This window comes from Pelodiscus sinensis, chromosome 13 (genome assembly GCF_049634645.1).
Source record: "Pelodiscus sinensis isolate JC-2024 chromosome 13, ASM4963464v1, whole genome shotgun sequence".
Taxonomy (NCBI): Eukaryota; Metazoa; Chordata; order Testudines; family Trionychidae; genus Pelodiscus; species Pelodiscus sinensis.
In genome coordinates this window covers 46,662,160-46,676,468 of record NC_134723.1, presented here as the reverse complement: position 1 = coordinate 46,676,468, position 14,309 = coordinate 46,662,160, and the positions used below count along the sequence as shown (strand labels likewise).

General features: G+C 53.3%; 1 protein-coding gene across 1 annotated transcript; it reads left to right on the top strand.

The window, feature by feature from the left end:
- Positions 1–1,349: 1,349 nt before the first annotated feature.
- LOC102456754 (protein FAM162B-like) lies at positions 1,350–13,305 on the top strand. Its single transcript, XM_075941176.1, has 4 exons — positions 1,350–1,670; positions 5,867–5,972; positions 8,545–8,653; positions 9,906–13,305. The coding sequence occupies exons 1-4, from the start codon at positions 1,499–1,501 to the stop codon at positions 10,011–10,013; spliced, it is 495 nt and encodes a 164-aa protein (XP_075797291.1). The 5' UTR covers positions 1,350–1,498; the 3' UTR covers positions 10,014–13,305.
- Positions 13,306–14,309: the final 1,004 nt, after the last annotated feature.

Below are 14,309 nucleotides of genomic sequence, written 5' to 3'. Positions count from 1 at the left end.
AGATTGGGGGCAGTGGGGCTGTCTGGCGGAGATCGGGGGGGGGGGTGACCAATGGGAAGCAGGGCTGGTAGAGTGGGAGTGTTGGGGGCAGTGGGGGGGCTGGCTGAGGGAGATCAGGGGAGGCTCGGTGGGAGCAGGGTGGGGAGGGTTGGGGGCAGTGGGGCTGGCTGAGGCAGATTGGGGGAGGCTCGAGGGGAGCTGGGCTGGCCGGGGGAGATCGGGAGGAGGAGAACCGACCAGCAGGAAGCAGGGCTGGCCAGGAGGGGGTCGGGGGGAACAGGGCTGGCTTGGGGGAAGAAGCGGGGGGGAGAGAATTGGCCGGCGGGGAGCGGGACTGATCCGAGCACATGCAGATCCCAGGGCGCTGCCTGTCCCGCACACGGTCCCGGCGAAGCGCGAGCGAGTCCGGCTGCGGCTTCACGACATGCGTGACCAGCGCTCAGGGGCGCGGACGGGGCTTCTCCTCCCCAAGGCGTCACTCCTACGTCAGACACAACCAGAGGCTCCCAGCGCCGATCGCGCCCCCTCCCAGCCACTCCCCCCGCCCCCGCCAGGCTTCCGTCGGGCGCCCAACCGGAAAACCAGAAAATACAGGACATATATTTTCTGCATTTTTTTTACCGGACTGAGGGCCCAAAAACCGGACTGTCCGGTTGAATACGGACACCTGGCAACCCTACTTCTGCCCAGTGCCAATGTCTGCACCTGGGCCTATTCCCAAGGAGCGTTTTGCTCTCAGCCCTGCGTGTGCCCAGTTGTGTGAGCAGGGCCTGCCTCGCGCTCACCGCTCAGCTTTGCTTTATGTTTTCCCCATTGTTCGCCAGGCCTCAGGCCTCAGACCAGGCTGTGCTACGTGGGCCTTTGTGCTAGGCCTTCGTCTTGCTACTCCTGCCATCAGCAATGGGCACTTGCTTGACAGGCAGCTTCTGAAATCTGCTGGCTTCCTGCTCACTGGTCACTTGACCCTTTGGCACCCCGAGAGTCCTGGCGACGGAACTTCCCCTTGGGAAAAGCGTCTTTTCCAGCGCTGTCTGCGATTTCCGTTCTCCATCAATACAGCCAGCACAGAGTTGGTTGCTGCTGGTCACAGGGCTACCAAGAGATGACTAAGAGAAATGCAAAGTCTCTCCTCTCGCTGGAAGCTGCTTGGAGCTACAGAACCTGAGACACCATTTTTATTGGCTTCAACGGGAACCGGGTTAGGCCCAGGGTACCGAGGCAGGAGCAGTTTGGTTTATTGCCCTAGTGCTCTGCAAGGCGTGTCTCTGAGCAAACAGCAGCAGCCGAGCTGTTGCTGGAGTCACAGTGACTCAGCCAATCTGGAGAGTGGTGTAAGCACACGATCCCCTTCGGCAGCTTCACCTGGGCACGCCTGCGAGTTCGCTTTGATTTGCTGCGGGGAGGCCGGAACAGCACGTCTCTGGGAGCAAATGCCAGCTGCGGAGTTGGGTCGTCCGTGAGGCGCTCGGGGGGGAGACATTTCCACACGGGGTGCACGATGTGGGGCCGGCTGTGGGGAAGAAAGGCTCTTGTGACCAGTCTGTGGAGAACAACCGCTCTCGGGAGGGACCCAGGGGCCCAGGCGGCTCAGAGAGGGTCGCGGACGAGAAGAGCGCTGTGCGACAAAGCGGCGGACACACCCAAGGTTGCTCCTCAGACGGCCAGTCCAGGTGGGTAGAAAAGAGTTCTGTGGTTCCGACCCGTTACGGTCAAGTGGCTCGTGGCCGCCCCGTTTCTCTGTCCCGTAGCGAAGCGGAGGCGGTTCTGGGGGCCCCCTATGGCTACCACAGAGTCTCCGGGGCAGCCCCACCTTTTACAGGGTATGTGGAGATTTGCTGATTTGCCATTTTATAACACCCCTGCTTCTAGCAAAGCAAATGTTCCCAGTTCATGGACGTAAACTAATTAAATGAAGGGGGGGGGGAATAACAAAACAAAACAAAAACAAAATCCAACCCAGCCAGGAACCAGATGCATCTATTCATGCCCTAGTAATGAATTCCTCGGAGAGAAACTAGTCATGTTATTGCAGGCAGTCGGCCGGGGCTGCTGGAGCTGCAAAGTAAATTGTCACGGCATGTTTACAAATATGCCCTAAGAGCAGCCCTCTGATACCCGGGGTTCATCCTATAGAATCCAGGCAGCTCATATAAGAACATAAGAACGGCCGTACTGGGTCAGACCAAAGGTCCAGCTAGCCCAGTATCCTGTCTGCCCACAGTGGCCAGCACCAGGTGCCCCAGAGGGGGTGGACCGAAGACAACGATCAAGCGATTTGTCTCCTGCCATCCTTCTCCAGCCTTTTATGGATCTAACCTCCATGAAATTATCTAGCTTCTCTTTAAACTCAGTTATAGTCCTAGCCTTCACAGCCTCCTCTGGCAAGGAGTTCCACAGGTTGACTACACGCTGTGTGAAGAACTTTCTTTTATTAGTTTTAAACCTGCTACCCATTAACTTCATTTGGTGTCTTCTAGTTCTTCTATTTAGGGAACTAATAAATAACTTTTCTTTATTTGCCCTCTCCACACCATTCATGATTTTATAGACCTCTATCATATCCCCCCTCGGTCTCCTCTTCTCTAAACTGAAAAGTCCCAGTCGCTTTAACCTCTTTTCATATGGGACCCGTTCCAAACCCCTAATCATTTTAGTTGCCCTTTCCTGAACCCTTTCCAAGGCCAAAATATCTTTTTTGAGGTGAGAAGACCACATCTGTACACAGTATTCAAGATGTGGGTGTACCATAGTTTTATACAGGGGCAGTAAGATATTCTGGGTCTTATTTCTCTCCTTTTCTTAATAATTCCTAGCATCACAGCCAATGTTCCCTCTCAGTTTGTCCATCCATGTGCAGAATAAATTTTGTTCAGTGCACCAAGGCATGTGCGGATGGGCACCACCAGCCGAAACACACGCCTCCGGCTGGGGGTGCTCTGCCAATCAGCCGGGCAGCATTGGAATATCTCCTGGTGGCCGCCTAAGCACTCCACTTCCAAAGAACCCTGGTCACAAGCCAGGCTCTGACAGCAGGGATCTCCCGTCAGGGAGTGCTACAGACTGGGGGGGTTGCGCCTCCGGTGCGGGATGGGTTAGGGCCAGTCAGCGCCGAGGCGCCGCGTCCCTGAGGGCTCCTGCAAGGCAGTAAGCGAAGGGACTGTCTGCAGGCACTGGGCACAGACAGAGGGAGAGGCAGGGATTGGACTGAATTAGTAAGGCCTTGCAAGCGCTGGGAGGTGCAGGGGAGACAAATGACACCCCCCCCGCCCCAGGCTAGGGATACCTGCATGGGGACGTGCCCTGTAACTTCCCTGGCGGAACAGTGAGGGTTCACGTAATTAGCACAGGGACAGCTTGGGTAACCCTCGGTACTTGGAGCATTTAAAAACCAGACGACATATCTTAGAGCAGCGGTTCCCAAACTTTTCAGCATCACGCCCCCTCTTTGGTTTTTGAGACGCCCCTCTCCCCCCCCATAGCAGTAAAACTTGTTGAGCAAATAAAAGAAGGAACTGACCGGGGCCGAAAAACAAAACAGCAGCAAAACTTAGGGGGGGATTAACCGGGTGGTGGGGAGGGCTGGGTGACCTCGCGCCCCCCTGGAATTTCTTCACGCTCCCCCCAGCGGGGCATGCCCCCCAGTTTGGGGTTTTAGAGGGAGAGAGAGAACATAAGACCGTCCAGACGGGGCTGTAGGCGTACTGGGGGTGGGGTGTGGAGCCCTCTCTGTGCTCTGGGGCCGGGAAGGCTGGGGCCAGGCATCCCCTTCTCCCCTGTGGTGCTGGGGGCGGGGTTGGGGCCACAGCCGTGCAGGGGGCGGGGCCTGGGCAGAAGAAGCGGGTTGGGGCGTGGCTGGGAGGGCTTCACCCCCCGCCCATGGCAGTCCTGAGGTTCGTTCAGTGCCTGCTGGGTACCAGAGCCGCCTCTCCTGCCGCTGTCCAGTGCTGTGCTGGAGGCTGCAGCTAACCCCGATACAGCCAAAGACAAAGTAGGGAGGAGGCTGAACTGAGCTGGGTTGGGCTTCTGAGCACCTCTGAAACCTCCTGCTGGCCCCCGGGCAGTAAGGCTGAGACAGGCCCTGGTTTCGGGCCAGCAATTTGTCCTGGGGACTCTTTCCACGCACCGTAAGTCACGGGCAGCCTGCACAGCTTCTCCGCGGGGCTTATTGACTTCAGTGCAGGGAATGGCTGGGACGGCCAAGAGCATAGATCAAGCGCTTCGCCGCAGCGAGGAGAATGTCACTCTGACCCTGTGCTACATTTCCTGCTATGCTGCCTGGAAAGAGAGAAGAACCTTCGTTACCTGGCTGCTAATTGGAGTGCAGCAAGCGGGAGCCGCTCTCCCCATGGCAGCCGATAACAATAAGGCACCTGGAGCCCAGTTCTCGGCTGTGTCCGCAACAGGCACATTTCCCCAGCATGATTTTCATTAGAACATCTCAAAATTATTAGTGAAAAGTGCTTTTTAATGGGAAAGGCTCGTCGATTCCCTCCCACCCAAGAAAAAAGTTCGTTTCCTTCCCAAACGTTCAGATTTCTCAGTGAGACAAACCAAACTAAATACAACCAGGCCTCTTGGGGTACTCTACACTGTGGAGCTATTTCGGGATACCGGAAGTATCCCAAAATAGCTATTCCGTGTCTATTGAAGCAGCCCATTATTTCGAAATAGCGGCTTGTTCCGACAGCCTGGCAACCATCGTTCCATGAGAGTTAAGGAGCATTTCGGAATGGAGAATTATTTAGAAATTTGGCACTGTTTAGATAGCGCCAAATTACAAAATAAGCTATTTCGAAATACACTCAAAATAAGCTATGCAATTTGCGTAGCTTATTTTGAGCTACGGATGCAGTGTAGACACACCCCTGGATTCAAATAGAAAATATTCATTCCATTTTGGTTTTCAAAAACTGCAGCAGCTGGTGTCTTTGGCCAGGTCTATACTCACAGGGAAGGTCGCTTCCGTCTGCTTTTCTTACTCCGCACAGAAGCAGGAGTACCAGCCACTGGTGGGGGAACTCTCTGGGTTCGATTTAGTGAGTCTTAACTAGACCCACTAAATCGAATGCCAGAAGATCGATTGTGGCAGTGTCGATCTTCCGGCTGGTGAAGACATAGCCTTGATTTCTCTCCCTTCTTTCAGCCCTGCAGCACCCATTGTTTCCTTTGTGGGATCCCACAAACATGAACATTCAAACCTGAAAGGGAACGAGAAACATTTCTATTAGAAAGGAAACAGAAGGAGCATTTTTTTAAATTAAAGATTTTTCATTTCATTTAAGAGCTTGATGCTGGCAGGGTCGTAACATCCCGTCAGGCCTTAACAATCTATGGGTGAAGTTCTCAACTATGACATTAATAGAATCTCGCCACTGAAGTCTGCGAGACCGGGGCTGCTTCTAACTTTTGCCCCCAAAGTGGAAAATTCCATGAAATTCATTAAATGAACTTTTCTGACTTGTGGCATGGCTGTGGACCATGCACTGTTGTCGCTTGGCTGGCAGGGCGCTCAGCTGACTGTAGACTGGCCACTGATATTTTAACCATTGTTAGCACTTGTCAGACTACATAATGACTAAAAAAACCCGGTGCTGTGATAGCCAGTGCACGCTGTGGGTTCCAGCATTGCTAGCACGAGCAGAATCGCAGTGGGAGATACCCACGCATGCAAATGTCTAGAATGAGCCCTTGAGGTGAGCAGCTAACTCTCTCTGACCTTAACTGAAGGTCGATTTTGCCCTTAAGGTCATGTACCCTTACAGAATGTCACACTCTTCTCTAAACTTCCACCTGAGGCTTTTTTTCTTAACTTCAGCTTTTACTGCCACTCTTTTATCTTAGCCTTTTGGGGTTGTATCTTTTAAAGGCCGCAGCGCATACAGAAATGACAGACGACCTACCGCCTTTGAGAAAAAAATATTATTATGGGCAGGACGGTTTAAAAAGGAAGAGGATATTCCCATGCTAGTATCGTAAGTAGACCTGTTTTTTTACATTGTCAAAATCCCCACCGCTGGAAGTATGCAAACACCGCCTGTTCCAAACCTTCCTCGCATGGTCACTCGCCAACAGTACATCTGTATAGTCAGTGATCGTTCTTCGACTATTACATCAGGGCTGCTTGACAGTGAATGAAATGTTTGAGTGCGTTGCTACCTCTGTCCAAAAATAACACAAACCCATCTTGCGGCCGTAGCTCTCTTTTTGCCAACCCCGTGAAGGAAACTGGAGTCAGTCGCTTTGTCGATGAGGAATTTCAGACGAGGACAGAAGCTATTTTGTAACCTACATTGCTGTGTAGCTCACCGATCACTGTGCGGTAACCTCTTTTAATTAAGGTGTTTAAGAAAGACACACAACAGTCAAAAAGGAAACAGGGACCATCCATGGCTTTAGCAAAATGACATCTGAAGCCAGTTTCCATCCGGCACGTTTATACTTTCATTTGCCTGGTTTTAGATCAGCATGTCGAGACATCCACGCCTGCTGGTTTTTAATGCTGGTGTGTCCATGTGGTGATGGTAGTGATCTCCACTTGCTCCTCTGTATGGGTATGTCTACACTACCCCGCTAGTTCGAACTAGCGGGGTAATGTATGCATACCGAACGTGCAAATGAAGCCCGGGATTTGAATTTCCCAGGCTTCATTTGCATAAGCCGGCCGGCGCCATTTTTAAATGCCAGCTTGTTCGAACCCCGTGCCGCGCGGCTACACACGGCACGGGCTAGATAGTTCGAACTAGCAAGCCATTCCGAACTATCTGTACGCCTCGTGCCGCGTGTAGCCGCGCGGCACTGGGTTCGAACAAGCCGGCATTTAAAAATGGCGCCGGCCGGCTTATGCAAATGAAGCCCGGGAAATTCAAATCCCGGGCTTCATTTGCACGTTCGGTATGCATACATTACCCCGCTAGTTCGAACTAGCGGTGTAGTGTAGACATACCCTATGTGTGTGGTGGCATGTCGGGGTCCCCCGCCTCCTGCACCCCTGTAGTGGCACAAACAGACTCCCCCAGCCAGTAGAACAGAGGGAGTTTATTGCTTCTCCAGGATACAGCACAGCACAGATGTCATCTGGTTACAGGAACCAGGGCTAGGAGGCCTCAGTGCCCCCCTTTGAGATGGGGGGTGGCTGGGCTCTACAATCCCAGCCCCCTCCCTAGCTCCTTCTCCCCTGCTTCCCAGACCGAAACTAAAAGACCGTCCCTTCCAGCCCTGCCCCCCAGCCAGGGCGGCATTCCACCTTCCTTTGTTCCTCTCCCTGGGAGGTAACTGGTAGAACAGGTCACCTCCCTGTCCCGTCAGCTACTCTGCTGGGCCGTGGTACAGACGGTAACCAGTGGGGGTCACCCACAGCCCAAGCCCAGCAACCAGCAAGGTACCCCCACTACGTCACAGTGTGCTTTTCCCTTCCATCCAGATGTCATTAAAGCCATCCTTCTGCTACAGTTTCCTGAGGGATTGGCTTAAATTGTCCTGCTAAAATGTTGACTGCATGAACTGATGGTCCAAGAAGTGGCCTAAGTCGTCTGCAGAACCCAGTAAAAACATTTCAGCAGTGCCTGTGAACAGTTAGTTGTCTCTGGAAAGACTGTACCGTCCTCAGCCTCAATGTCTGGATGCAACTGACCCTTAGGAAGTTTTTCCTAATGCCCAACCTGGACCTCCCATGCTGCAGTTTAAGCCCATTGCTCCTTGTCCTATCATCGGAGGCCCAAGGATTTTTCTCCCTCCTCCCTGTGACACCCTTTTAGACACCTGAAAACTGCTCTCATGTCCCCTCTCTGTCTTCTCCTTTCCAAACTAAACAAGCCCAATTCCTTCAGTCTTCCCTCATCGCTCATGTTCTCTCGACCTTTCATCGTTCTTGTTGCTCTTCTCTGGACCCTCTCCCCAGGCACTTCCCCCGGGCCGGCCAATCCCCATCCCCCACCTGCTCATAGGAACCCTGGGGCAGCCTTCCCTGGGCCCAACGTGCCTGTGCTGGGGGAAGCCGCAGCAGTGTCTCTCGAATCAAAGATGCTTTCGGTGTGCCCCAGGCAGGTTCCGGGGGCCGGTCACCCAGCCCAGACCCCGCATGGGACACAGCCAAAGTGTCTTTGACTCAAGAGGTGCTTTTCGGCAAAGCTGCCGTGGCCGGGGTCTAGGCCTTTTTTAGTTGCCGGGTCCTTGGGCAATTGCCTCCTTTAGCTCTCCAGTTGGCGGGCCTGGCTGAGAACGTGGCTCCCTGTGTTTCAGCCATTAAATTGCTCTTTGAGCTCTGCCTCTTGCCTGCTCTCCATGCTTGAAGGGTCCAGGAGAAGGCGGAGGAATGGCAGACAGTCCCTGGTGGGCCCCTTCCGAGGTTTGCTCTCCGCAGCGTTTGGCTAACTCCTTCAGGCAGTGCAGCGGGAGTTGGCTGTTGCCTTCTCATTTACCAATCCCATACGATAAAGCAAAGAGAAGACCCCGGGCTATGCTCCCTCTCCCACCCCCCGCGAAACACCTCTGTTTTTTCCGCCTGCTGTGGCCACCTGACCAGAAATCTGCTCTGCCCTTCTGCAGCTCAGAGGTCATCACAGCCGCCATGAGCAGAGTGAGGATCCGAGTTTGCTACATCACCATGGCCCTGACACTGCTGGGCTGCTTGGCCATGATCATCTCCGGCAAGCGAGTAAGTGGGGTTTTATGCCGACTGCTCAGCAGCCGCGCTGGGTGTCCGGGACAAGTGCACGTTCCCCTTAAGAAATACCAGGGTTGTAGAGCAAATACTTGTTAAGCCCTTTGCTAGGGCAGGAGTGACTTACCACCGGTTCGAGTAGGGGAGTGGTTCGAGACTTCTTCTTTCTGCTTGACTCTGCAATAGCCCATTGCCCTGCAACTGAGAACCATTGTTTCTATGTGGCTCCATACGGGACCTCCCCCAAACGAATGGACCTCGATGGGCTTTGGATCCAGACCCTCAGTGAGACACCGTCTCCATTTCTTTCAGGCCACTCAGCCATGGCCAATGGGAGAAGGCTCAGCTTGGGAAGCCCCGCCCCTTCCACTTGAGGCCACGCCCCTTCAGCAACCTTCCTTTGTCGTTCCCCCCCCCCCCCCCCCCCGCCCTGGTGGAACCAAGCCCTGCCCATCCCCAACCCAATCCTTCCTGGCCACCTGGAGGCTTGGAGCGCCATGCCATGCCCCAGCCTTTCCCAATGGCTATCAATTGTAGGCATTTTTGGGAAGGCAACGGCTTCCCTTGCCTACATTAGCCACTGCCAATGCACTTAGCCCGTTCTTCTCCCAGTGCTGCAGGCTCTCACTCCCCACTGACCAGACCCCGCCAAGGAGTTGTCCTTTGCTGGGGCATCTCTCAGCAGCTGTTAGATCTTGCTACTGCCTGTCTAGTGGCGTCCATCCAGCTCCTCGGTCTAGTAACTCAGGCACCGGCTGTGTACGGTGACCGTCCCTTGCCGGACTGGCGTGACCCTGCTGATGAGTAACAGAAAATGAAACCAATGCCCCCAACACCGTCAGCTCGGCGCAGGTGGGAACAGGTGGCCTCCTACAGGGCTGGGAGATCCTGGAGGTGGACCCAGGTGGTCTAAAGCCTGCCAGTGAAATACATTAAACGAAGAGCACTGGGCGGATGGGACCTGGCCCCAAACCAGAGCGACTCCAGAAGGGGCTTTGCTTCTGGATCGCCCCGTGCTGAAAGTTTGCCCTTCTTGTCTGTTGCTTCTGAAGCCAAGGCCACGAGACTTCTCTGCTCACCAGGGGCTGGAAGTGCTGACAATCAGGGGAGGCCAGGAAATCTGGCTTCAATCCCTTCTTCCGTTGCCAAAACGCCACAGGACATGGGGGTGCCACGGCTGGGGGGAGGGCGTTTATCGTGGGGGGAATTTGTCAGTGCCAGTGAGTTTCCTGGTTTATGTTCAAAGGCCGCGAGGCAAGAGGACACGCTGCAGAGGCGCAATTTGGAAAAGAAGGCCAAGTGGAGGGCTGAAGCGGAGACGGAGCTGGAGGCAGGGGCGATAAAAGCTCCATGATCACGACGGGGTTGATGTCCGGCCGCGGGGGATCAGTGATTTGTACACGTGGCCCAGGCTGCTCAGCTACCTCTCGGGCGCTGCTTGTCTCCAGTGCTGCCGTGGCAGATTCCCCATAGAAACCTGTTTATTGATGAATTTTGCAACCCTAGTGGAAATTCCAGCAGAGCCGGGTGTCTGAGCATTTTGCATATGGAGTCAGAAATCAGTAAAAACCAACTTTTCCCCCAAACCCACATTGGCCAGCAAGGAATCAGCTGAAAGAGGCCACGGGGGAGGGGAGGAATATTTCCAAGGTGTTAGCCAGGAACTCAGGAGACCCAGCGTCAATCAGTTCCTTGCTTTGCCACTGCCCCTCGCATGACCTCGATCAGTCACTTACTCTCTTTATGCCTCAGTTCTCCATCTGTCAAATGGGGATAAGAGCATTTGACGACTGCCCAGGGGTGTTGTGAGGACATCATTAAAGATTGTGAGGTTCCCAAATACTTTGGCTAGGGCTGGGCAAGTACGAGTTTTCCCATCCTAGGAAAATTTGTGAGGTTTCAAAAACTTTTCCCATCCTAGATCAGGATGGAAAGTTGAAATCCCAAAAGTTGTGGCGGAGAAAAACAATCAAACCCCACAATACTGGGGAAGGGGGAAATCTAAGTGTTTTTTTGTTTCAATTTTGACCTTTCCCCTTTTTTTTAGAAACTTTTTTTAGTCTCAGTTTACTCACATTTTGAAATGAAGTATCACTTTGATTCACAATTCCCAAAAGTTGTTGGATAGAAGATGCCAAAAGGGGGCATTCTGACCATCAACCGTGTTTTAGCCCAGAAATAGTTTAGTGAAAAATTCCCGTGCAACTCTAACTGCACAAGTGGAGGCCGTATACATTGCTTGGATAGAAAATGTTCTGGAATTTCTGCTGAAGGGTCCCACCGCCCACTATATATTTGAGAGAGATTATCTGTTCAAGAACTCTTCCTAAGTCTTTTGCTCCACTCATGTGAAGAAGTGGATTGTGCCCACGAAAGCTCGTATAAAATTTTGTTAGTCACGAAAGTACTTCAGGATCGCTCATTTTTTAAAGTTCTTTTTAGTGACAGACTAACACGGCTACCCCCCTGAGACTTTCCTCCTAAACGGTAAGAGCTGGGCCCACCAAAATTGGGAGGCAGCTTCCTCTTCTCCTAACGTGCAAGGTCAGGGGTTGGTTGTGCCAGGACAATGGGATGTGCCTGGAATGGGATTTGCTTCTCAGAAAACCATCCCGAAAAGCGACAGCCACACCAGGCGGGTGAAAGGGGCTGGCTGGGGGTGCAGCCCCCTCCCTAAGTGGGAGGCCCCCACCCCTGAGCCTCCCATCCCACAGGTGCCCTTGAGAGGTGAGGGGGCTTAAATTCCTCTCCCAATTCCTACAGGACCATTGCTGGCTGGAGCGGGGGGAAAGTGCAGAGTTTTCTGCATTCCTCAGTCTGGCTGGGCGGTGCAGGGGGCAAATGAACTTGGCCCGCCCCAGCCTGGGGATATGCCCCCCTCTCCTGGCCGTGCCTGCTAGAGCTGCAGCGGCCGTAGAGAGGCATTTCTCACCTGGCCCCACACTGCTGCCATGAGGGCCCTGGGGTTCCCCCTCTCCCTGGGGTAGCCTGCATCCTGCACCCCTCCTCCTCAGCCCCACCCCAAAGCAATGAATTCAATGAAGAAATCATTTGAGTTAAGCGCCGGGTAAATCTTCTAGGTCTAAGTACAGAGCCAGCTGCTCCGTCTGTGCAAGGACCAAAGCAGGTAGCTCTAAATCCGAGGAATCCAGCGGTATCAGGTTTGAACCACTTGCTTTACGAGGGCAAGGCAGCACTTGGTAGAAGTGCCCCATGGGAGCCGAGCTGTGGTGGGGAATGATGGCTGAGCTGAATTTTGAAAATCACTGACACTCAAGCCCTCTCTTCACGCCCACCCCTAATGCCCCCAGACTCCTCGCCGTGGGCATGCACAGCTTCTTTGGGCAGTAGAATGTGCACGTCCATAGCCCAGGGGTGAAGAGCAGGCCAGTTACGGTCCAGCCAGTCGGGGAGGGCTCCACACTCTCTGTGGACCTGTTCTTCATGAGAGAGGATGTGGTGCAGCATAGAGCTGGACTGGGCGGGCACATGTGAGCAGCTGGGCCACAGCCAGGGGATCTGATATTAGGGAAATAGACCAAAATCTGAAAGGCGATGAGGCCAGAGAAGATGCATTTGCCATTGAGCAGCTGTGCTGGTGTCCTAGGTCACTGGATCCACGTCAGGATCTTTAGCTCAGGGCACTGACCATGGCAATGTAGTTTGTGTCGCATCGCACTGAGGTTCTTTTTCATTCCGGCCCTTGTCTCACACTGCAGTTCTCCGTCACGTGTTTAGGTTTGAGTTCAGTCAAAATTAATTGTGACTAACTAACGAGTTTCCTGAACTTAAATTTTCTGGTCATCAGTTGGTAACAAACCAGCCGTCCGATCCCATCTCTCATCTTCCCACAGCTGCGTGGAAAGTGTCACCAGTGCCTCTTGGGTGAGGCTTAATGGCTGGGGCAGGAGGCTAATGAAATATTGCACGTGCCATTTCCACAGAAGCGATTACACGTTCAGGCATGAAAATGCACCGCTTTGGACATGGGAGGTAACGGCCTCAAACCTCCTGCCTCATTCATAACTCTGTGGGCTTCAAGAGACTCCTTCATTGCGTGAGGTGCGAGAGGACGTTGCCGAAACAAAGGTACATTTAGCTTAGTCATAAAAATGCACATTAACCATGGCAACCGGCGCACAACATGATGAATGCACTGCACCAAACTTGTTCCTACTGTAACATCGCCAGTGTCATTGGGCTCACACCAGGGAGGAGTTTGGCTCCCCACAGTGGTTAATCTGATGATGTGTATTGAATTATTTGTATTGGAATCTTGGTTAAAGGCTCCAAATCAACGATGGGCAACCCAGGCTAGTAAGCGGGCCAGATGCATGGCCTCCTTCAGCTCAGTGGCCGCAAGATTGCTGTAGCCAAGCCCGTCTCCCGGGGTAGGGTCGTGTTGCGAACTGAGCTTGCGTCCCTAGAATGTGCGGGGTGTGCCGAGTGAGCCGTCGCGGCGCTGTGGTTGGAGGCTGAGGAAGCACCTGGCTCCTGCAGTCAGTGATGCGTGCAACCAGCGTGCACCTCGCTTCATGGGTCCTGGCTTCATGTCTGTGTCACTTCAGTAATACCGGTAGGAACAAAACTATGGACAGAAACCAGCAGAATGTGGCAACCCAGGTTGCAGTGGGGGAGGCCTAGGTTGGATATTAGGAAAAACTCTTTCCCGAGGAGGGTGGGGCAGCACTGGGATGGGTTCCCTAGGGAGGGGGAGGAATCTCCACCCCAAGAGGTTTTTAAGTCCTAGCTTCGCAAAGCCCTGGCTGGGCTGATTGAGTTGGGTTGGTCCTGCTTTGGGCAGGGGGCTGGACTCGATGACTCCTGAGGTCTCCTCCAGCCCTACGATCCCATGATTCTATGATTGTAACCCTGCACGGGGGCAACGGTAAACAAAATGTTTTGTGGGCTGCACATACGTCCTCAATGGACCACATGTAGTTGCCCACCAGTGCTGCAGATCAAATCTTAGGTCTTGAACCAGACAGTGTGTAAACGTAACAGGAGCTCCCAATCCAGACCACACCTGGTAAGAGATCCAAGTCCTAGAATGGGGTCATACCAAATGTTCATGGTCCCCATGGTACCAAGTGCTGTGCTATGGACCGGAGGGGTGTGGGACACTGGACCACCAAGGGCCACTGGGGTTTGATAACTCCCAGCCCCAGTATTATTTAAACATCATCCTCTAAACCCCTAGTCATTTGAAAGGGGAATCTGCCTGAAGCTGCATCAGCTTTTCTGTGCATCTTCTCCGTGCTGTGGAACCTACGCCTAGGCAGCAAGTGATAGATGCAGCCCCGGTAGTGCAGATCCAGCGGAGCTGGGCTGTCCAGAAGCCATGGTTGGGATGGACAGAGGGCATCAGTGTCTGTGCAGTTACAAATTAACATGGCTACCCTTCTGAGATTCCTCACGGTCTTAGGTCATGCACACAGAACCTCCTGCCTTCTAGGACACAGGAATCGAATCACAGCCTTTAAAAGGTGATTTTTATTACTAAAACAAAGAAAACATACTTGGTTGCTGATGTTACAGAGCAACTGAAGAAAGACAGATTAAAGGCACCGAGAATTGCTTCTCTGGGATTCAGTTTGAAAGTTACAGTGTACGGGGGGCAGTGTGTAGACTCAGGTTGGAGAAATCCAGC